We start from the raw sequence: 21,710 nt of genomic DNA on the forward strand, positions 1-21,710 counted from the left end.
TACAGTGGATGAGAAGCTGGATATGAGTCAGCAGTGTGCCCTCGTTACCAAGAAGGCCAATGGCATATTGGGCTGTATTAGTAGGAGCATTGCCAGCAGATCGAGGGAAGTGATTATTCCCCTCTATATGGCACTGGTGAGGCCACATCTGGAGTATTGCACCCCCCACTACAGAAAGGATGTGGACAAATTGGAGAGAGTCCAGAGGAGGGCAACGAAAATGATCAGGGGTCTGGGCCACATGACTTACGAGGAGATGCTGAGGGAACTGGGCTTGTTTAGTCTGCAGAAGAGAAGAGTGAGGGGGGATTTGATAGCAGCCTTCAACTACCTGAAGGGGGGTTCCAAAGATGATGGAGCTCAGCTCTTCTCAGTGGTGGCAGATGACAGAACAAGGAGCAATGGTCTCAAGATGCAGTGGGGGAGGTCTAGGTTGGATATTAGGAAACACTATTTCACTAGAAGGGTGGTGAAGCACTGGAATGGGTTACCTAGGGAGGTGGTGGAATTTCCATCCTTAGAGGATTTAAGCCCCGGCTTGACAAAGCCCTGGCTGGGATGATTTAGTTGGGGTTGGTCCTGCTTTGAGCAGGGGGGTGGACTAGATGACCTCCTGAGGTCTCTTCCAACCCTAATCTTCTATGATTCTATGACTTTCCAAGTATTAAAAATACACAACAGTAATCTCCTTTTTTTCTTCCCCAGTAGGTAGGAATAAAATGCTTGAGGGGGGATGTGGGGGTACTTATAATGTGAAGGTTAGACTGAATCTGATTTTGGTATTTAATTCTGAGTGTGATTAGAGCCATGGTCATTCCTACCCCTCGTGTAACTGAATTTCACAGACTAGCTTTTGCTCCTCTGAAATTCTGTCTCCTGCATGCTCAAGTCTCCCTCTATTGGGTGATTCAGTAGACTGTCTTTGTTGTGAGAGACCATGGCCTCTTATATACAGATTCCCTTCCCAGAATTCCTTGCTGTAAGCCTGTAAAGCCTACAGATCTCATCAGCCCTGGGAACTACAACTCCCAGAATTCCTCAAACCAGGGCCTAATCCAGGAACAGGGCAGAGTTGGACCTGAATCCCTTCTAAAAGGGCCACCTAACTTTTTGGGTATGTCTACACTATGAGCTAGGGGTGTGCTTCTCAGCTCGCACACACATACTCACACTAGCTCTCATCTGAGCTAGCGGTAGCCCAGGCAGCAGAGGCATGGCCTACTGCCCCAAAGAGGTACCCGCAGAGTTCATGTGCATTTGTACTTGGGGCGACTAGCTTGAGCCATTGCTGCTGCAGCCTGTGGCACTGCAGCTGCACTACTATTTTTAGTGTGCTGACTCGATGAGAGCTGGTGCACGTATGTGTAAATGAGCTGGGAGTCACACCCCTCTAGCTCCGACTGTAGACGTACTGCTAGATAGATGATTTTGGTGTCGCGAGCACCTGTTAATTAGGAAGTCGACAGAGATGGCCAACTCATTTTTCACTGAGCAGCTATCAGACGGTAACAAGTTTCAGTCATTACTGACCTGGATCAAATTTGGACTGCCATCCATTATTGATAAGCCAAAGAGTAAAGAGAAGAAACAAGACGGGGGTGCAATAAGATATGTACAACGTGCTCCAATTGTTTTCTTTAACATGCTGCCAACACCCAGGCAGTTACTCACGCTGTTAATGTTAAATAAGGTCTCTGCTGCCCCTGTTCATTAGGAATCCTGGCTCCATAATACAGATGGGCATTAAACATTGATATTAGGACATGAACGGACAATATTTTACTGCCTCATCTACACCTCTCCTGGTGTCAGGGGGCCAGGCGGGGCTGTTCGGAGTATTGAGCTTCCACGGCTGGAGGAAGAAATATTAGCAGGATGATAAATATTTCATACTCTGGGGACGGGCTGAGTGCGGGCTGAGGAAGCCAGCACTGCTATGCTCTTGTGCCCACCGCATTAATCTTGGGGTTTTTTTAATCAAGCGCATTTGCAATTTCTAAAGATCTGGCTTCGAGTCAGCAAGGCAACGGCTCCAGCTTCAAGGGAAGACAAAGGGGCAACAGTGTGACATGCAGTGATCCCTAGCTTGCTTTGTTAAAAGGTGTTTATTGAGAAGATCACTGCAACACCCAGGCAGATCATCACGCTTCTAGGGAAAGCGCCTTCCTCATCCTCTCTCTCTGCTCCTTCCTGCTCTGGAAGCTCTTTTGAGCTCCACCCCGTGGAGCTGAGCAGCGTGGGAGAGCAGGACTGTGCAGCCTCTCTTGCCAGCCCTACTACCACCAAACAGCTCAGCCAGTTGGGCTTCAGCTGCTTCCATTCATTCAGATTGCTGCCCGCACCGGCTGCAGGTGAAAGACCCAGTGGATGTTCTGGTTGAAATCCTCAGCTGGCTCCACGTGGCCAACTAGGGTTTGGAACAGAAGTACAGGCCAGGTGTCTTTGGCTACTGGTTCCTGGTGATACCAGTTCTCCAGAAGAAACCAAGACCAACTGGGGAGTTCTAGGGGTGCCAACTGGAATTTGCACTGTGGCAGGAAAGAGGGAGAGAGCTAAAGAAAGGAAGAAGGGGGAAAAAAGGAATGAATGGGCAAGGCTTAAAAACAGGAATGTAAGTGCTCACCCTCAGATACAAGACAAGGGTTTTGTATTGTGTCTACTTGGGATTATTGTCTTAGGTAGATTAATATTAAATAAATGCATTGTAGCTGCCTGATTAAAAATGTCAATAAACGGCACTGGAAGCACAATAATGCACTCAGGATGTGCATTTGCCAGCCAATGTACACACTCCAGGAGCGTGCTGTGGTATAAATTGCAGCAGAGTGCCTTAGCACACCCAGGGTGCATGTAAATGGGCTTATGAACATGCACCATGCTGGGTGTTAGTGCTTACTTAGAAAACGGCTTTGCAATTCCGAATATCAGTGTGACAAGCCGCCATCTTGGTCAACACCCCGGGGATTGAATCAGGAACCTCCGAAGCTGAAAGCGTAAACTGCTACAGCTTGGGCTAACATGTCAAGGCTTGCTAATGGGGACTGTAACAGACTCGTTTCCTCTGAAGAACAGGCCTAGAGGGGAACCTGTAACACACTCACCAGCAGTTTACATCAGCTCTAGAACATAGTGCTTTACTCATTAATCCCCAAAGTCTCTTAGGCAGGGGCGGCTCTATGTTTTTTGCCGCCCCAAGCACGGCAGTCAGGCAGCCTTCGGCGGCATACCTGCGGACGGTCCGCTGGTCACGCAGATTCGGCGGCGTTTCTGCCGCCGAATTGCCACCGAAGCCGCGGGACCAGCGGACCTCCCGCAGGCACGCCGCCAAAGGCTGCCTGACTGCCGCCCTCACAGCGACTGGCATGCTGCCCCCCACAGCTTGCCGCCCCAGGCACGCGCTTGCTGCGCTGGTGCCTGGAGCCGCCCCTGCTCTTAGGCTCTATCCTAGTCTATTATTCCCATTTACAGGTGGGAAGACTGAAACAGAGAGGTTAAATGGCTTATCCAAGGGCACCCAATGAGTCCAATTGGCTGTCAGAGGAGTGATACCACACCCACATCTGTAGCGCCCAGTAAATGATGGATTTTTTCTTATTTTTGCTAGATGTGAGCTAACCATCTCAGATAAAATAACCCCCCACCATCACCACCACCACCACTGATCTTTGGTCCAAAATGTGAATTGAACCAAAGTGAATAATTTGGGAGATTTGAAATATTCTGATGCGTTTCCTCCATGTTTTTCATTTTTTCTGTGCCTCTGCATTTCCGGCTTTTGGCCAGGCCCACATCCAGATGGAGCTATGCCCAAATCCCACAAGACAGAGTGTTCCACTTGGGGTCAGGAGTTGTTGGCTCAGAGGATCAGTACTAGGAGAGACAGTAGTTTAATTTTGAACCAGCTCACTAGTAATTGAAAGCAATCAGTGCTCAGTTGACACCATCTAACTGTGCTAGGCATCTGAGAAATACACAAGATAGAGCTATCTAGCAGCTGTTCAGAAAGTGAGAAATGAGTTGGGGGTCTCAGTCCAGTCCCCCCTGGACAGGTATCCACTACACCAATTACTGCCCTCTAGCATAGAAGATAAGGCCAAGATTTTTAAAAGTGCCTCAGGTTTCAGAGTGGTAGCCGTGTTAGTCTGTATCAGCAAAAAGAACAGGAGTACTTGTGGCACCTTAGAGGGTAACAAATTTATTTGAGCATAAGCTTTCGTGGACTAAAGCCCACTTCATCAGATGCATGCAGTGGAAAATACACTAGGAAGATATATATATATATACATACATGAAAAAATGGGTGTTGCCATACCAACTCTAATGAGACTAATTGATTAAGGTGGGCTATTATCAGCAAGAGAAAAAAAACTTTTGTAGTGATAATCAGGATGGCCCATTTCAAACAGTTGACAAGAAGGTGTGAGTAACAGTAGGGGGGGAATTAACATGGGGAAATAGTTTTTAGTTTGTGTAATGACTCATCCACTGCCAGTCTTTATTCAGGCCTAATTTAATCCTGTACAGTTTGCAAATTAATTCTAGTTCTGCAGTTTCTCATTGGAGTCTGTTTTTGAAGTTTTTTTGTTGAATAATTGTGACTTTTAGGTCTGTAATTGAGTGATCAGGGAGGTTGAAGTGCTCTCCGACTTGTTTTTGAATGTTATAATTCTTGACGTCTGATTTGTGTCCATTTATTCTTTTGCGTAGAGACTGTCCGGTTTGGCCAATGTACATGGCAGAGGGGCATTGCTGGCACATGATGGTATAGATCACATTGGTAGATGTGCAGGTGAACGAGCCTCTGATAGTGTGGCTGATGTGATTAGGTCCTATGATAGTGTCTCCTGAATAGATAAGTGCCTCAGTTTTTGAGACACGTTAAAGCATCTGCTTTCCGAAAATCTGGCCCCTTTAAAAGTTATTTCAAGTCGGGCCTCCAAAAAGTGAGAGACCCAAAGTCACTATTCCCTTTGGAAACCCATAGCCCACATCTCGACTGAACTATGCAGACTGAACGCCTCTTCCAGACCTAGCTCCGGTCTCGCCAGGTGAGGGTTGAGGCACGTTGATGATGCAATAGGTGCATTCAGCACTGCTCTGGCCAATGCTGCTCCTACTCTGGAAATCCCCGCATTTCACTAGCACTAAATTCACACTGAGCCAGACAGAAGTAGTAGCAGGAAACTTGTCAAACAGCCCATTTTCCTAAGATATCCAACCTAATTTTGCAGACACAAGTGATTTGGGTAACTTCAGCTCAGCATCCAAATTCCTGGATCCGTATCCAAACCTATTGTGGTTGGCTTGTTTCTACAACATCTGTACAGCACTTAAGAGTTCCTGAGGGTGTGAACCTGCCCAGCATATAGAATCAGTGACTGGGCAGAAACATCAGGGCACTCTTACCTTTCCCATTCATGAGGCTGTTCCGGAGAATCTGATCTACTTTCACTGCAATGTCAGAGACATTCTGAGCAATAGCTTGGATCCTCTCCATCAAACCTGCTGCTGGCTGGAACCTGCAAAGTAAATAAATAAACCCTGAGAACACAATTCCTTCCTGTAAGGCGTCCAAGCTTGTTAGAAAGAGCCAGGAGTTCTTTCTGCCTAAATAGCGGTCGTTCTTAGGTGGCAAAATAGGTCACCAACGGGAGCAGCACTGATGGTGGATATAATGGTGGACTAAACCTTCCATTACTTGCTCACTCACAAATTCCATTTGCTTCCATGAGAGCTTGGACTGAGGGGGGGAGGGATAGCTCAGTGGTTTGAGCATTGGCCTGCTAAACCCAGGCTTGTGAGTTCAATCCTTGAGGGGGCTACTTAGGGATCTGGGGCAAAAATCAGTACTTGGTCCTGCTAGTGAAGACATGGGGCTGGACTCAATGACCTTTCAAGGTCCCTTCCAGTTCTATGAGATAGGTATATCTCCATATATTATTATATTATTTGGCCCATCGTTATTTCCCGCCCACCTGCGCATGCGCTCACACACAAAATGCAAATACTCATGTCAGCTGGGGAAACTTGTTTTGCCTAATTTCAAACTTTCTCAAACAGCCTGTGTCCGAAATTCCTTCCTAAAGGTCATTGAGCTTGTGGTCTGCTTAGGGGACGCTGTAAAAAAGGATGTAGACAGGGCAAAATCCAGGAAAAAAAGGTGAAAAATGAAGGAGAGCACAACCAGAGAGAGAGAGACTCAGGCTAGGTCTACACTACGGGGGGGGGGGGGGGGGGGAGAATGTCGACCTAAGATACGCAACTTCAGCTACACGAATAGCGTAGTTGAAGTTGCGTATTTTAGGTCGACTTACCTGGCTGTGAGGACGGCGGCGAGTCGACTGCTGCCGCTTCCCCGTCGACTCCGCTTCCGCCTCTCGCTGCGGTGGAGTTCCGGAGTCGACAGCAGAGCGATTGGGGATCGATTTTATCGCGTCTACACTAGATGCGATAAATCGATCCCCGATAGATCGTTCGCTACCCGCCGATCCGGCGGGTAGTGAAGACCTGCCCACAGAGAAAGAGGCAAAGGAGCAGAGCAGGGCAAGAGAGAAGAAAGGCTACAATATATAGACCATACACAGGGCAGCTGCTTGGGTCAAATTGGCTTTGCAAGCGCTAAAACCAGCTTGAGAGCTTTACAAAACCTTAGCCACCACAAGTCCCATCCCTCCCCCAACAGCTCAGCTGGTAACCTGAATGAAGGTGCAGTCACAAGGCATTCCCTGGGAAGTGTTGTCATTAAAGAGCAGGGACATGACATTTTTGCTGGGGAGTTAAATGGTTGCCAGAATACAGTTAATCTTTGAACAAATAATTACTGGCAACCAGGTGACCTATGAGAAGAGGTTCTGATTACCATTCAGCCAGTGGAATTTGCCATGTAATCATGGAGCAGATGCTAGCGACGTGATTAAGCTATTTTGAGGAGAGGTGCAGGAAAAGGTCAGTCCTGCCCAGAGTGCCTGCCCCTTAGTGAGGAATTACAGCAAGTCCCCCAGGGAGCATTCATCCTTCAAGCAACTGATGAGGAGCAGCAGACCAGGGTGTCTGGGCCCCAGAGAATGGAGGGATAATCTATAACAACCCCAGTGGTCAATGGGAAGGCTCTATTCCTGCTCCTCCTGGGTCAGATTCTGACATCCCAACTTGCGATAGGCTTCATTCAGAAAAGCACATAAGCATGTCCTCCATTTTAAACCCATGCTTAAATTCCATTGATCTGAATGGAACTTAACCATGTGTTTAAGTGGTTTGCTGAATCAGGACCGGCAATCTGTACCACGCATGCTCCACCAATGGAAATCAATGGGCCTTATTCTCATTTACACTAAGGCCCCAATGCATTGCTTTGGCAGTGGAAAGGCACCTTAAATGGATGGAAACAACAGAGCAGTGCATGAACCTTGTGCAACACATGCAAAGAGGACAGAATCTGACCCTCTATGAAGTGTCGCTCTTGTGACACATGTGACGTGGGCCAATCTTTCCATTTCAAACGTTCTGCTCTCTGTTCCCCCTGCAGACGATAATATCTTGATGAGCTTGAATACCACAGTAAATCATTTCCCCTTCCACAATGTCAAGGTGATAAGATTTTTCTCCAGCTATGCAGATCGTTAAAAAAAATGAAAAGAAAATGTCATAACTTGTGAGTAAAACCAAAAGGGCAACCTTGAATTATCACAGAACAAAAATTCGCCCTGATTTCGGGTCCTTCTCACTAAAGTTTTACATTTGTTCTCTAGCGGATCAGTGAACCGGAAGGCTAGGATTTAAAGTGCCTCTGTCATCAAGGCTAAAAAACCCCACTAGTTTTATGAACCCACACTACTTCAGTTGTTGATTTAAGGCTGTTCTCTAGCAGCAAACGACTCACATTTTTCCTTCCAGGATGGTTTATGAGCATCGATATTGGGCCTTCACATTTCCATAGGGGAAACCACATATCTTGACATGCAAAAAAACAACAACAACAACAAACCCCTATTTAAAATCCAGAGGCTGTCCCTCCCCCATGCGGTCACAACCCTGTGAAGGGATAAATCAGGGGTCGGCAACCTTTCAGAAGTGGTGTGCCGAGTCTTCATTTATTCACTCTAATTTAAGGTTTTGTGTGCCAGTAATAGGTTTTAACGTTTTTAGAAGGTCTCTTTCTATAAGTCTATAATAAATAACTAAACTATTGTTGTATGTAAAGTAAATAAGGTTTTTAAAATGTTTAAGAAGCTTCATTTAAAATTAAATTAAAATGCAGAGCCCCCCAGATCAGTGGTCAGGACCCGGGCAGTGTGAGTGCCACTGAAAATCAGCTCGCGTGCCGCCTTTGGCATGCGTGCCATAGGTTGCCTACCCCTGGGATAAACCAAGGGTCTAAATTATACCTGCCAGCTGTTTTAAATGCTAAAATCAAGAGATTCTTCCGGTGGTTTTGGCAACGTCTACCTGCCCAAAGAACACGGGGCCAGAGCCTCAGCTGGTGTGCATCACCAAGGGTCCATTGACGTAAAACTCCCCTTGACTTTGACAAGGGTCGAGTTAGGCAAGCTCGGAGGGCTTCTGAATACCCCACACTTAAATTGCAACCATTATCCAGTCAGGGAGCAGAAATCATGCTATGGAATCATAGAAATGTAGACCTGGAAGGAACGTTAATAGGTCATCTAGTCCAGTCCTCTGCACTGAGGCAGGATTAAGTATTATCTAGACCACCCTGACAGGTGTTTGTCTAACCTGCTCTTAAAAATCTCCAAAGGCAGAGATTCCACAGCCTCCCTAGGCAATTTGTTCAGTGCTTAACCACCCTGACAGTTAGGAAGGTTTTCCTAAATGTCTAAGCTAAATATCCCTTGCTGCCATTTAAGTCCACTACTTCTTGCCCTGTCCTCCGTGGTTAAGGAGAACAATTTATCACCTTCCTCTTTAGAACAATCTTTTACATACTTGAAGATGGTTACTAGGGTTACCATATTTCCACAATCAAAAAAGAGGACACTGGGGGGGGAGCCCCGCCCTAGCCCCACCCTAGCCCTGCCCCCATCCACTCTCTCCCACTTCCCGCCCCCTGACTTCCCCCCCCTCAGAAACCCCAACCCACCCCCTGCTTCTTGTCCCCTGACTGCCCCCTCCTGAGAACCCCCAACCCTAACTGCCCCCCTAGGACCCTACCTGTCCCCTGATTGCCTGCATGGGTGGCAGGTTTGTAGAAATTTTGGTGGTGCCCAGAACCCCCCCCCCCCACCACCTGCCTAAGGCTCTGGGAGGGGGGTTGGGTGGGGGGAGGAGGTCTGGGGTGCAGGTCCTGGGCTGGGGATTAGGGTGCAGGAGGGGTGCAGGCTCTGGGATAGAGTTTGGGTGCTGGGTGCAGGCTCTGGGCTGGGGCAGAGGGTGGGTGTGCAGGAGGGGGTGAGGGGTGCAGGCTCTGGGATGGAGTTTGGGGGTGGGAGGCGGTGCAAAGGGAGGGGGTGCAGGCTTTGGGAGGGAATTTGAGGGCAGGAGGGTGTGTGTGGGAAGGGGGAGGGGGTTTGGGACGGAGTTTAGGGATAGGAGAGGGTGCAGGGGTGAGGGCTGTGGGTCTGAGGATGAGGGGTTCATGATGCAGGAGGGGGCTCAGGGCTGGGGCAGAGGATTAGGGTGCGGGGGGATGAGGGCTGGGGCTGCGGATGAGGGATTTGGGGCGTTGGAGAGGCTCAGGGCTAGGGTGGAAGGGCAGGGTAAGGGCAGCCTGCCTTGCCATTAGTGGATGGGGGGGACTAGGACCCTGGGGCAGCAGACAGCAGTTGCTGCCTGGAGCAGGGTAGGAATGTGCACAAGCAGGCAGGGGAGAGAGGCGCGGGGGGGGGGGGGGGGCAGGTGGAGGCCGGGGCCCACTCCAGGCAGGGCCGGGGGAGAGACCCAGCTCCAAATATTGCTGGAGCAGGGCCCCCGGCCCTGGATATTGCTGGAGCTTGGGCACCACAAAAGAATATAACCCGCCTCCCCCCCACCCCATATTCACACCCCCACCCCAGACAGGCCTATCCAACCCTCGCTCTGCTCCCTGACTGCCCCCCGGGACTCCCCTTACTATGCCCATGCCGGTCAGATGCTGGCTCCACGTGTAGGCAAAACATGCTGTCGGGCTGCAGGCAGCAGGGGGGGAGCAGGGGAGGGGCTCTGGCTGCTGGAGGCCAATGGGAGCGGCTCAATCAGGCCCAGCCGCCCAATCACCAGGCCGCACTCTGCATGGAAGGGAGGGAGGGAGGGGAGGGGGTAACAATCCCGGACCTTTTAACATTGTTGCCAATTCCTCCCGGACGGCTATTTAAAGACACAAAAGCCGGACATGTCCGGGAAATACGGATGGATGGTAACCCTAATGGTTACCATGTCCCCCCTCAGTCTTCTCTTCTCCGTATTAAACAAACCCATTTTTTCCCTGGCTTTCCTTGTGAGGTCATGTTTTCTAGACTTTTCATCATTTTTCCCATGTGACCTAGGCAACCAGCTACATACCACTGGTGGCGAACAGTTGAAAGTAACAGCTTGCAAACAAGTAGTAGGTCACTCCAAGAATTCAGCAGTTACTTACGAATAATGGGCCCAGTCCTCAGGTGCACTAAGGCCCATATGGATCTATCCTCCTGAGAACTCCCCCGATGTAAACCCCTCACAGTCTCAGGCAAGAGGAGCATGGAAAAAGGAAGTGGGACATTGATGTAGCAATTCTGTACTCCAGCCATTCACAACTGCTTGATTGACCTCTGGAGGCCATAGGTAATAGATGTATTAAAACAGTCTCTAACTCATCCCTCTGGCTGCTCTATCACAAGCTAAGGTCTGACCAGCTCCAATCAGAATTAGGGAGCCATAAAGTGTATGTCTACATTGCACACTAAGTCCGGGCTCTGAATCACGTTTGAGTCCAAGCCCTGCTTCTGTCCACACTAGGGTTGCCAACTTTCTAATTGCACAAAACTGAACACCCTTGCCCTGCTCCCTTCCCGAGGCCCTGCCCCCCACTCACTCCATCCCCCCTCTGTCATTCGCTCTCCCCCACCCTCACTCATTCGCTCATTTTCACCAGGCTCGGGTAAGGGGTTGAGTGCAGGAGGGGGTGAGGGCTCTGGCTGGGAATGCAGGCTCCAGGGTGGGGCCAGAAATGAGGGGTTCAGGGTGTGGGAGGGGGCTCTGGGCTGGGGCAGTGGGTTGGGGTGTGGGAGGGGGCTCTGGGCTGAGGTAGGGGGTTGGAGTGTGGGAGAGAGTATGGGCTCTGGGCTGGGGACAAGGGCTCTAGGGTGGGGTCAGAAATGAGGGGTGCAGGGTGTAGGAGGGGGCTTTGGTCTGGGACAGGGGGTTGGGGTGCAGGGGGTGAGGGCTCTGGTGTGGAGCTGGGGATGAGGGGTTTGAGGTGCAAGAGGGGGCTCCAAGCTGGGGCCGAGGGGTTCAGAGTGTGGGAGAGGGTGTGGGGTGCAGGCCACGGGAGGGAGTATGGGTGCAGGAGGGGGCTCAGGGCTGGGGCAGGAGATTGGGGCACAGGAGGGGGCTCGGGGTGCAGGCTCCAGGTGGCCAAGCTGGGGCAGGGAGTGGGGGTGCGGGCTTCGGCTGGGGGTGTGGGCTCTGGGGTGGGGCATGGGATGAGGGGTTTGAGGTGTGGGAGGGGGCTTAGGGCTGGGGCAGAGGGTTGGGGTGCTGGAGGGGGTGCGGAGTTCAGGCTCTGGGCGGTGCTTACCTCAGGCAGCTCCCGGGAAGGGCAACATGTCCCTCGGCTCCTAGACAGAGGCGCAGCCAGGCGGCTCTGCATGCTGCCTTCAGCCGCAGGCACTGCCCCTGCAGCTCCCATTGGCTGCGGTTCCTGGCCAATGAGAGCTGCAGTGGCGGCACTCGGGGTGGGGGCAGCGCGCGGAACCCCCTGGCCACTCCTAGGCCTAGGAGCAGGGGACACGTCGCCCTTCCTGGGAACCGTGTGGAGCCAGGTAGGGAGTCTGCCAGTCCCGCCAACCAGACTTTTAATGGCCTGGTCAGTGGTGCTGACTGGAGCCACCAGGGTCCCTTTTCAATCAGATGTTCTTGGTCACCTGGCAACCCTAGTCCACACAAATCAGTCTAACACCGGTCAGCAAGTACTCAGGATCTGGGTCCTAGGACCCTGCTAGGATGATGGGTCATAGCCTGAATCCAGCTAGGACTTGGATCCAAACCCTTTCATTTTGCAGTGTGAACGCAGCTCAAGCCACAGACCTCAGACAGAAAGTCTGCATGGTGCAGTATAGACACATTAGCATGGCTATGAGACCTGGGTCTGGCAACTGTAAACCCAGGTTTACAATGCAGTGTGGATGCTCAAACCCAGACTTGGAAACACCAAGCCCACAAGACCAGGGCTTAGTGTGCACTGAGGACACACCCAAAGGATTAAAGTCACCTTTGTCCTCCATCTTATCTCTTGTGATGAGCACAGCTCAGCCAGACCTGAGATACGGGGTTGACAAATACCTTCAAATGAAATCAGGATCAGCTCCTGAATGAATCGCTAACCAGGAAAGTACTATAATAATGAGTCAGATTCCCAGCAGGTGCAAATCTCATAACCCCAGTGGTGCTGTGGTTTACACCATCTGAGGAGCTAGGCCAGTATTCATGCCCAATAGCAGGGCCAGCTCCAGGCACCAGCCCACCAAGCATGTGCTTGGGGCGGCACCTGGAGGGGGGCGGCGCGGCGCTCCGGCCGCCGGGGAGAGCGGAGCCGCGGCGGGCTCGCCGCCCTCCCCCGGCGCTCCGGCCGCCGGGGAGAGCGGAGCCCCGGCCGGGCTCGCCGCCCTCCCCCCGGCGCTCTGGCCGCCGGGGAGAGCGGAGCCCCGGCCGGGCTCTCCGCCCTCCCCCCGGCGCTCTGGCCGCCGGGGAGAGCGAAGCCGCGGCGGGCTCGCCGCCCTCCCCCCGGCGCTCTGGCCGCCGGGGAGAGCGGAGCCCCGGCCGGGCTCTCCGCCCTCCCCCGGGCACTCTGGCCGCCGGGGAGAGCGGAGCCCCGGCCGGGCTCTCCGCCCTCCCCCCGGCGCTCTGGCCGCCGGGGAGAGCGGAGCCCCGGCCGGGCTCTCCGCCCTCCCCCCGGCGCTCTGGCCGCCGGGGAGAGCGGAGCCCCGGCCGGGCTCTCCGCCCTCCCCCCGGCGCTCCGGCCGCCAGTGGAGCCGCGGCGGGCTCGCCGCCCTCCCCTCGGCGCTCCGGCCGGTTGGGGAGAGCGGGCCCACGGCCTGGCTCAGCGCCCTCCCCTGCCGCACTGGGGGGGCGTCGGGAGGCTTTTTTGCCTGGGGAGGCAAAAAAGCCAGAGCCGGCCCTGCCCAATAGTTTGACTAACTCTACTACCCTGCAGTTGTTCCTTTAACAAAAAGAACTGAAGTCAGAGATCTTGGATGTAAAAATGTATGTTTGATTATCACCCTCAAACAATGCTTTCATTTCTCTTTAAACGTTTCTCTTTTGTTGTACTGCAAAGCTGTCCACGAAAGCTACTAAGGAAATGTAAACTGAAGTGACTAGGATCAAGAAGGCAAAGGAATACTCTCCTCACTTTAGCTATTTTGGAGCTGAAGAATGTCCATCATGATTCTTGGAGTTTTGTCACATATTAAAGCAACGAACAACGGTTGAAAATGTTACTTTAAACCAAATAAACCAAAATCTTGTGCCAGTTACATTTGCTATTTTGCCACACTGGTTCAGACACGAGTTGATACAAAACAACCATTTATTACATCAAGATATTTCATCCAAGTTCCTGAATTTGCATCCAGCATGCAGTTTAGAAACACTTTGATTTAAGCTATTAAACAGATGGCAAGAAAGGTTAAGCATAAATTACTAAAACCATCATTAAAATGATTTACAACTTGGGCAAGAGGACTAGAAAATAAAATATTTAAACTGGGAACCGCATAGAGATAAAAGGGTTTTGCTGTAGCTTGCTGGAACATTATGCTTTATTGATAGTGACAGAAGACAATGAGAAGAAAAATGTAAATGGTCTACCCAGGTTAGTGATAGCAGAGTAGGATAGGGAATATTTAAATACTATTATTCACTACTAAAGAAGTGAAGGAGTTTAAGAACTATTCACCAAGGGTGAAATTCACCCCGTACAGAGGGTCAGCACGAAGCCTACACACCACTTAAATATCACTTAAACTCTGTTTTAAGTGCTTTCACCTATTATCTAATGTCATTAATCTATGGAACTGACTACTGCAGGGGGTCATTGACATCTGTCGGACTCCATACAGGTTCAGGGGTCAGGCTGCATTACATTATTACATTACATTATTGCATTATTACAGGATCAGAACCTACATCAAAAACTGTGGCTAGAATTTTTAAAAGGCTGTATAATTTCATGACTGGTATTAATTGGCCCAGATTTTCCAGGACTGGGGCCTTAGACTGGAAGCTCTTTGGAGCAGGGAGGGTTGTCTTAATTCTCATTTCTACTAAGAGCAGCCATTTATGCAGGTAGACCAGCAGTGCAAGTGACAACCAGGACTCTACCCTAATCTTTGTATGTTAAGGGCCTAGAACAGGGGTGGGCAAACTTTTTGGCCCAAGGGCCACATCTGGGTATGGAAATTGTATGGTGGGCCATGAATGCTCACGAAACTGGGGGTTGGGGTGTGGGAGGGGGTGAGGGCTCCGGCTGGGGGTGCAGACTCTGCGGTGGGTCCAGAAATGAGGAGTTCAGTGTGTGGGAAGGGGCTCTGGGCTGGGGCAGGGGGTTGGGGTGATGGGAGGAGGGGCGTGAGGGCTCTGGCTGGGGGTGCGGGCTCTGGGGTGGGGCTGAGGGTCTGGGGTGCAGGAGGGGGCTCCGGGCTGGGACCAAGGGGTTCGGAGGGCAGGAGGGGAATCAGGGCTAGGGCAGGGGGTTGGGGCATGGGAGGGGGTTGGGGTGCAGGCTCCAGGAAGTGCTTACCTCAAGCAGCTCTCAGAAGCAGCGGCATGTCCCTGGCTCCTATGCGGAAGCGCAGCCAGGCAGCTCTGCATGCTGCCCCATCTGCAGGCTCCGCCCCTGCAGCTCCCATTGGCCGTGGTTCCCGGTCAATGGGAGCTGCAGGGGCGGCACTTGGGGTGGGGGCAGTGTGCGGAGCCCCTTGGCTTCTCCTATGTGTAGGAGCTGGAGGGGGAACATGCCGCTGCTTCCAGGAGCTGCGCGGAGCCACAGTACGCACGGAGCAGGGCAAGCCCCTGACCCCGCTCCCCAACTGGAGCGCCGGAGCAGGGCAAGTCCCAGACCCTGCTCCCCGGCGGGAGCTCGAGGGCTGGATTAAAATGTCTGAAGGGCTGGATGCGGCCCCTGAGCCATAGTTTGCCCACCCCTAGCCTAGAACAATGGGGCCTCAATCTCAGCTGAGCACTCTGAGCAAATAATTGATTTTCTGGTTCAATGATGAAACAAAAAAAGAATTTGAAACAAAGAAAAAATTTGTTTTGTTTTGTTTCAAACTGAATTTGTTCAGTTTTTCTTGACGAAACAAAAAACTGACAAAAATTTTGTTTAGGTCAATTCAACATTTCAAAATAAAATTATCTGTTTCTAAACAAAATGTCAAAAAAAATTCATTTAGAAAATGTTAAAATGAACCATTCTGACTTTTTTAAAAAATGAAACGGCATTTTTCAGAGAATTTGCTATTGGCCGAAAAAGAATTGCTTACCTCTACTTTTGATGGCATAGCTGGATTCTCAATATTTCCTACACCAGCACAGCCAAAGGGATAACCTGCTTCCCAGAACACCAGTGGACAAGGAGTAGGAATGTGCTTTTTAAAAAAATGCTTCTGTAGTGAAGATATAAATCCTACCAAACTGTGCTGGGGATTTGCCAGCGAGTGAAACTAGAGTAAATTACTGTAGGTTTTCTAGAACGAATTTTTCCCTGGGACCTTAAAAACGTTTACTACTGCAAATATAGTACTTTTACTTCTAACCATCCACATTGATTTTACCTTTATTATTTTTAGATTTATATTTCCTTGTGTTTGATTAAGATTCAGATCACAATGTAGTTTAGAAAACATCATATACAGTATTTATCTTGTTTCAAAAACTCCTATGAAGATATATCTTTCCCCACTGGCAGATCATTTTCGGGATAATGTAGCTTGAGGTCGATTGTTCCTTTACTTTTTGAAGGCATTAATTTGGTTCCCCTTGCTTTGTCTCATGCCTCTGACTTTGCAGCACCGTTTTAGTTATAGCACATTTATCCCTTTGCAAGGTACTGTATATTTATTGCCTCTTATAAAATGAGCATTATGAAAAGATGAATGTTTCTATTTGTGTGTTGTCTTGATAATACAAACCCTAAACATACTTGCTTCCTCATCTTGTACGTTTAGCTATTAACTGTTGTAAGCAATGATTTTAGTGAGATCAACGCACATGGAAGTAATGTCGGTATTTCCAAGACAGGACATTGTCTGTAGAAGGTATATGATGATATTAACAGTTGTGTAGCAACATTCACCAAAAGATCTCTTCACAAAGGTGTGTGTTAGTATCTGCTTTTTCAAAGATGGGGAAACCAAGGCACAGAGCAGTTATATTACAGGTACAAAGTCATACGGCAACTCAAAATAGCAGAGCTGGGACTAGAACCAAGAAGTCTTGACCCCTAGGCCTCTGCTCTAGCCTACACTGCACTACACTACACTACCACCTCAAATAGGGACAAGTAGTGTGAACCAGTACATGGGGCACTAGACTGGGAGTCAGGAGACCTACATTTCATTCTCCATTTTGCCACCTGTTTGCACTGTGAATGTTCCCTAGTCACCTTGCCTCTCCGTGACTCAGTTTCCCTCCCACCATAAAACAAGGATAATGATGCTCACTCATCTTTGCCAAGTGCTTTAAGAACCATAGATGAAAAAGGCTATATAAGTTATAAGCATTATTATGTTCCATAGAAATAATACTAAATAATAATAATACCCAACTCTTACATTGTGCCTTTCATCTTTAGATCTCAAAACCTTTTATCGAGGAGGTCAATATAATTATTCCCATCGGCTTAATCAAATCAATTTCACACAAAAATATTATAAAGCAGAGTATGTTTCAAATACGTGTTTCAGTAGCTCTGTATTCTGCAATAAGCTTCATCCTATCCTATTGAGGTGAACAGCTCAATCTTGTCTCCATGAACATCTGCTTGAATAAAGAACTAAATTAGCTCTGGCTGTGTTTGCGCTCCTTCCATACTCACTTTCTGCAAACATTCTAGCGAACGCGTTCCATGACAGAAACGTTCATTGAAACAGCTCGTTTTCAGCAAATATTAGATGACAGGCACTGAGTCATTTTTGAACATTTTTGATACTAAGAGTTACGCTCAGCCAAACAGGGGAAAGAAACAGTGTCATGTGACGTGTATATCCAATCAGAACTAGGGTGACCAGACACCAAGTGTGAAAAATCGGGACTGCGGGTGGGGGATAATAGGAGCCTATATGAGAAAAAGCCCCAAATATCAGGACTGTCCCTATAAAATCAGGACATCTGGTCACCCTAATCAGAACTAATCAAGCAGCTGCTACTGTATACAATTCCATGAGTCACTTTACTCACAGACGTAGTCCTGGTTACGTTAATGAGACGACTCCTCTGAGTAACGTTACTCACGTGAGTGTGTTTGCAGGATTGAGCCCCAGCACAGTTGAAACTTGAGTTTTCCATCCAAATGGTCAAAACATTTTGAAATTTTGATGGGGAAAAAAGGGGAAATGTCCATAAAATGTTGACTCATTTTTGGACCATCTCTAATATCAAACATCTGCAAAGAACATTCCACACAGCAAAAGAAATTTACTGACAATCCACACTCAACTATTTTCAAATCAGTTTAAGAAAATCATAAAATAATTCATGACCAGGCTGAGGCTAAATTCATAGACTAACGCCCTGATCCTGCAATGGACTGTGGGGACAGACCCCCCGAGTCTGAGGCAGTGCTCCACTTACTTCTATGGGATTTACGCCCATGAGCATTACACACATGTATATGTGTCAGGATCAGTCACTCGGATGGGGTACTCACAGTGCATTAGTCTGTAAGGATTGGGGCCTTGGATACATGTGTCAATCCTTTGACCCCAGAGGGGCTCCATGCAGCCTCGCGGCTCTATATAGAATCAGTTGCGGGATCAAGGCCAAAATGAATTGCTATGAGTTATTTGCTTATCTCCAATACTGCAGGAGTTAAAATCTCAATATTTCCTACCTACCTACACTGCATACATTACACTATGTATATGTCTCTATATTCTGTGCTTTGTATGTGGCTAATCATCGTCAGCGCTAAACACGTGTTCTTTGAAACTGTTTTTCAAATAAGCAACTGGGCTACTTTTTGTATAAGTTGCTGTGACTGGGCCATAAGGAACTCGTCCTCTGGCAGGCAGCGGGAGGGTTAATGGCCACGGCCCATATGCCTGATCTTACTCCAGGGACCCCAGCTAGGAGGTGGAGAATCAGTCAGAGCAAATTACTCTGTCCCCTGAGACTGTAAAAGTGGGGTCCTGAGAGCTCCTGGCTTTGGGGCTGACCTGGGAGCAAGTCTTCCCCATGGAAAGAAAGCAGTCTGCAGGATCCCATGATTAACTCCAGTGCACTGTTCAGTTTGTACAGTGACCCTTAGCTAGGAGAATCTCTCCTGCCTCCATTGATTTGCTTCTACTTCACTCGGCCTTTAGCTTCCTTTGCCAGTTACATATTTTATATACACGTGGAATCCGGTGGCTGGAACCCATGGGACTGGATCTGCCCATGTGACAAACCGGGGGAGGGGGAATTCAGGGCAGAGGGAAGAGATTCCAGATGGAAACAGCACTGATTTATACATATGGGAGGAAGGCAGAGAGTTATCCCCTCCCTAAACTATCTCCTGGGTTGCTATGATCAATAGCTCCCCAGCCTGGGGATACACCGCTCTCTGTCTTCCACACGGTACATTTTAGTGTGGCTTGCATGATTATTTGCTAACTGCACTGCAAGGCATTATCTCTGCCTCCGCTGGCAGCTTTGAGACATTCCTGTGGCTTTCTTCTGCCTCCCCTCCAAACTGGACATTTCACTAATAAGAGTCCAGCACTGGTCTCCAGTCTGTTAGCCATGTGATGATGCTCAGACATCCAGGTGGGGCTGCCACTCTCAAGTGGTCTTAAATCAGAGGCATCTTAGAGCTGACTGAGGATTCATTGCTGCCTGAGTCTCCTCTCACACTGGTGTAAATCAGAAGTGACACCACTGCACTCAAAGGAGTTATAGTGGGAGAGGATACTCAGGACACTGGTATCCCATCACTCCAGGGCTTTCTATTCCCCTTATCTGACTTTTGCCCCCATTTATCTGGTGCTCTCCAGATCCGCTGGCTGCAGTTCAAACCTCCCCAGCCCAGTGGGGTTTCTGCTCAGGGCCAGGCCTAGAGGAGGAGAGTTCCTCGCCCAGCTTAGTTTGCCAACAACAGTTCTGCACTGGAAGGCGGCTCGGAGATGTTCGTTTGTAAATTATCTGAGAAAATGTGACAAGCCCTGGCTCCAAAGGGCCAGAATCGGTGCTTTGCCACAGAATGCTAATGTGTAGAGAAGCCTAATTCATGCAGCCTTGTGATAAATGGGCTCCCGGCGCACTGACACATCGGGCTGAAAGCAAACAAAAATATAGCCAGCAAGGGAGGACTATTAAGGAATTAGTCTGAGCAAACTGAATTGGAGGGGATGAGGGGGAAGGCTGGGTAGTGCAGCAATGATGGGAATAAGGGGAGCCCTGGCATGGGTGGATGAATGATACTAATTCAACAAGCTGAGAGCAAGTAAAGCCCAGATACCAGAATGATGGGTACTTTAGAGGCAAGGCAGCCTGGTCTAATGTCTAGGGCATTAGACTGGGACTTGAGAGACCTGAATTCTATTCCTGACTCTGCTGTTAACTTGCTACGTGACCTTGGACTGCTCCCTTCCCCTCTCGGTGCCTGTTTCTCCTTCCAGCCTTTGCCTGTCTTGTCTATTTAGACTCGGAGCTCCTCAGGGTAGGGACCGTCTCTTATGATGAGTATGGGCAGTGCCCAGTGCAGTGAGGTTCTGATCTTGGTTGCGGGCCTGTCAGTGCTACTGTAACGCAAATGATTAGTGATCATATAAATACCCATGCCGGTCACAGCCCTTCAGTCTCTCTAGGTAAAATGGGAATGAAATAAGTAATGGTGCCTGCCCAAGGGCCACAGTGTGATTCGACCCTTAGTACCCAGTAGTCAGAGGGAACAAGGAGGCTGAGACATGGGCTATCACCTTTCCCTTCCCTCCTTGAATGAGAGAGCGATTTACCAACCATGCCCAGGGAAAATCTCGCAGCCCAGAGGCCAGGGATCTCCTCAGCTTTGTCTCCTTTTTTCCAACCCCTGCCCCTGGGTGGGTAAGTGGAATTCCAGATGCTAGAATTCTGATACAGTATTTCCCCTAACTAGGTTGTCTTAAGCGCTATCTAGCTAACTCCGGGCAGAGTTTCTGCTGGAGAAGAAGTGATATAGGATGGAAATGACAGTGGGAGCTGAAGGGAAATGACTGGCTCCCGTGTAACCTGAGCCACATACGTGTTTTCTTTCTTCCTCTTGACAGAATGAGTTTATAGACCCCGGGGAACAGGGCAGGAAAGAGACAGGCTGGGAGAACATTCACTGCTGCATTTTCTAGTGTCTGGCTTTGGACATCAAGCGATTTATTTATTGATACATTTGTTTATTTTTGCTGTTACGCTAATGCAGGCCCTGGACTGTGTGCGTTAAAACCAAAGAGAGGTTTACCAAAGAGCAAAGTGGGGTTACCAGAATAACACCACCACAAAACGTGGGCCACAGCCCACACTTACTAGCCAACATCATGTCTTAAGACAGCAGCTAAAGGATTCCTGCCACCAACTGAGCACAATTCTGCTCCGCCTCCATTGGAAGACCTTGAGTACAATTCTTCTCCACCTTTATCTTCGAGCAATTTTTGTCAGGCCTTCCAGCAGTCACTTAAGACAAGCTTCACTTAACATGGTACTTTACACAGCCCCTTTTCATTTGGGGATCACTATGTGCTTTACAGCCATTAAATGAACCACATGAAACCACCAAATGACCCCATGTGAATTACAGATGGGGAAACCGAGGCAGTGGTTGGCACATCCCAGTCATATATCAAGCTAGTGCCAGAGCCTGGAGTAGAATATAGCAGTTCTGCCTCACCAGCCCCTTCATCTGAGGATCACAAAGCACTTTGCAACCATCAAGGAATCCACATAATGCCATAGGGAGGTAAACTTGGGTGTAGCCGAGACATAGAGGGATATGCTCGGGTCACACTCCAATTTAGGGCCAGAGCCCTGAACAGAACCCACTCCCGAGTCCTGCTTTATAATGCTTTTTCACACTGCCTTTACCCCGGTGCAGAAACAAGACCCTGAGGTAGCTGGAAATGATGATCAAGGCTAAGCCACATATCGGGGGAGATGTAACGTCTGGCAGCATTGTATCTAAATCCAGACTATCAATGGCAACAATTTAGAAATTAATGGAGCCAAGCTGGCAGGCAACTGGATGCAGGAATGTCACCCACTAAGTGTCATTTTGTAAGACTTTAATTACAAGGGGAATCTGGAGTCATGTAACTATTACAGAAACGAATGCTTAAAGCCTGAGGAAATTAACTGAA

General features: G+C 49.2%; 1 protein-coding gene across 2 annotated transcripts in view; it reads right to left on the reverse strand.

Annotated features, from left to right (window-relative positions):
- MGAT5B (alpha-1,6-mannosylglycoprotein 6-beta-N-acetylglucosaminyltransferase B) overlaps positions 1 to 21,710 on the reverse strand; it is a 172,017-nt gene that overhangs the window by 80,051 nt on the left and 70,256 nt on the right. For both annotated transcript variants that reach the window (XM_065415867.1, XM_065415866.1), the window contains exon 4: positions 5,407 to 5,519. In XM_065415867.1, the coding sequence (XP_065271939.1) occupies positions 5,407 to 5,519 (113 nt within the window). The remainder of the gene's footprint in view (positions 1 to 5,406; positions 5,520 to 21,710) is intronic.

The sequence above is a fragment of the Emys orbicularis genome, chromosome 13, assembly GCF_028017835.1.
Source record: "Emys orbicularis isolate rEmyOrb1 chromosome 13, rEmyOrb1.hap1, whole genome shotgun sequence".
Lineage (NCBI taxonomy): Eukaryota > Metazoa > Chordata > Testudines > Emydidae > Emys > Emys orbicularis.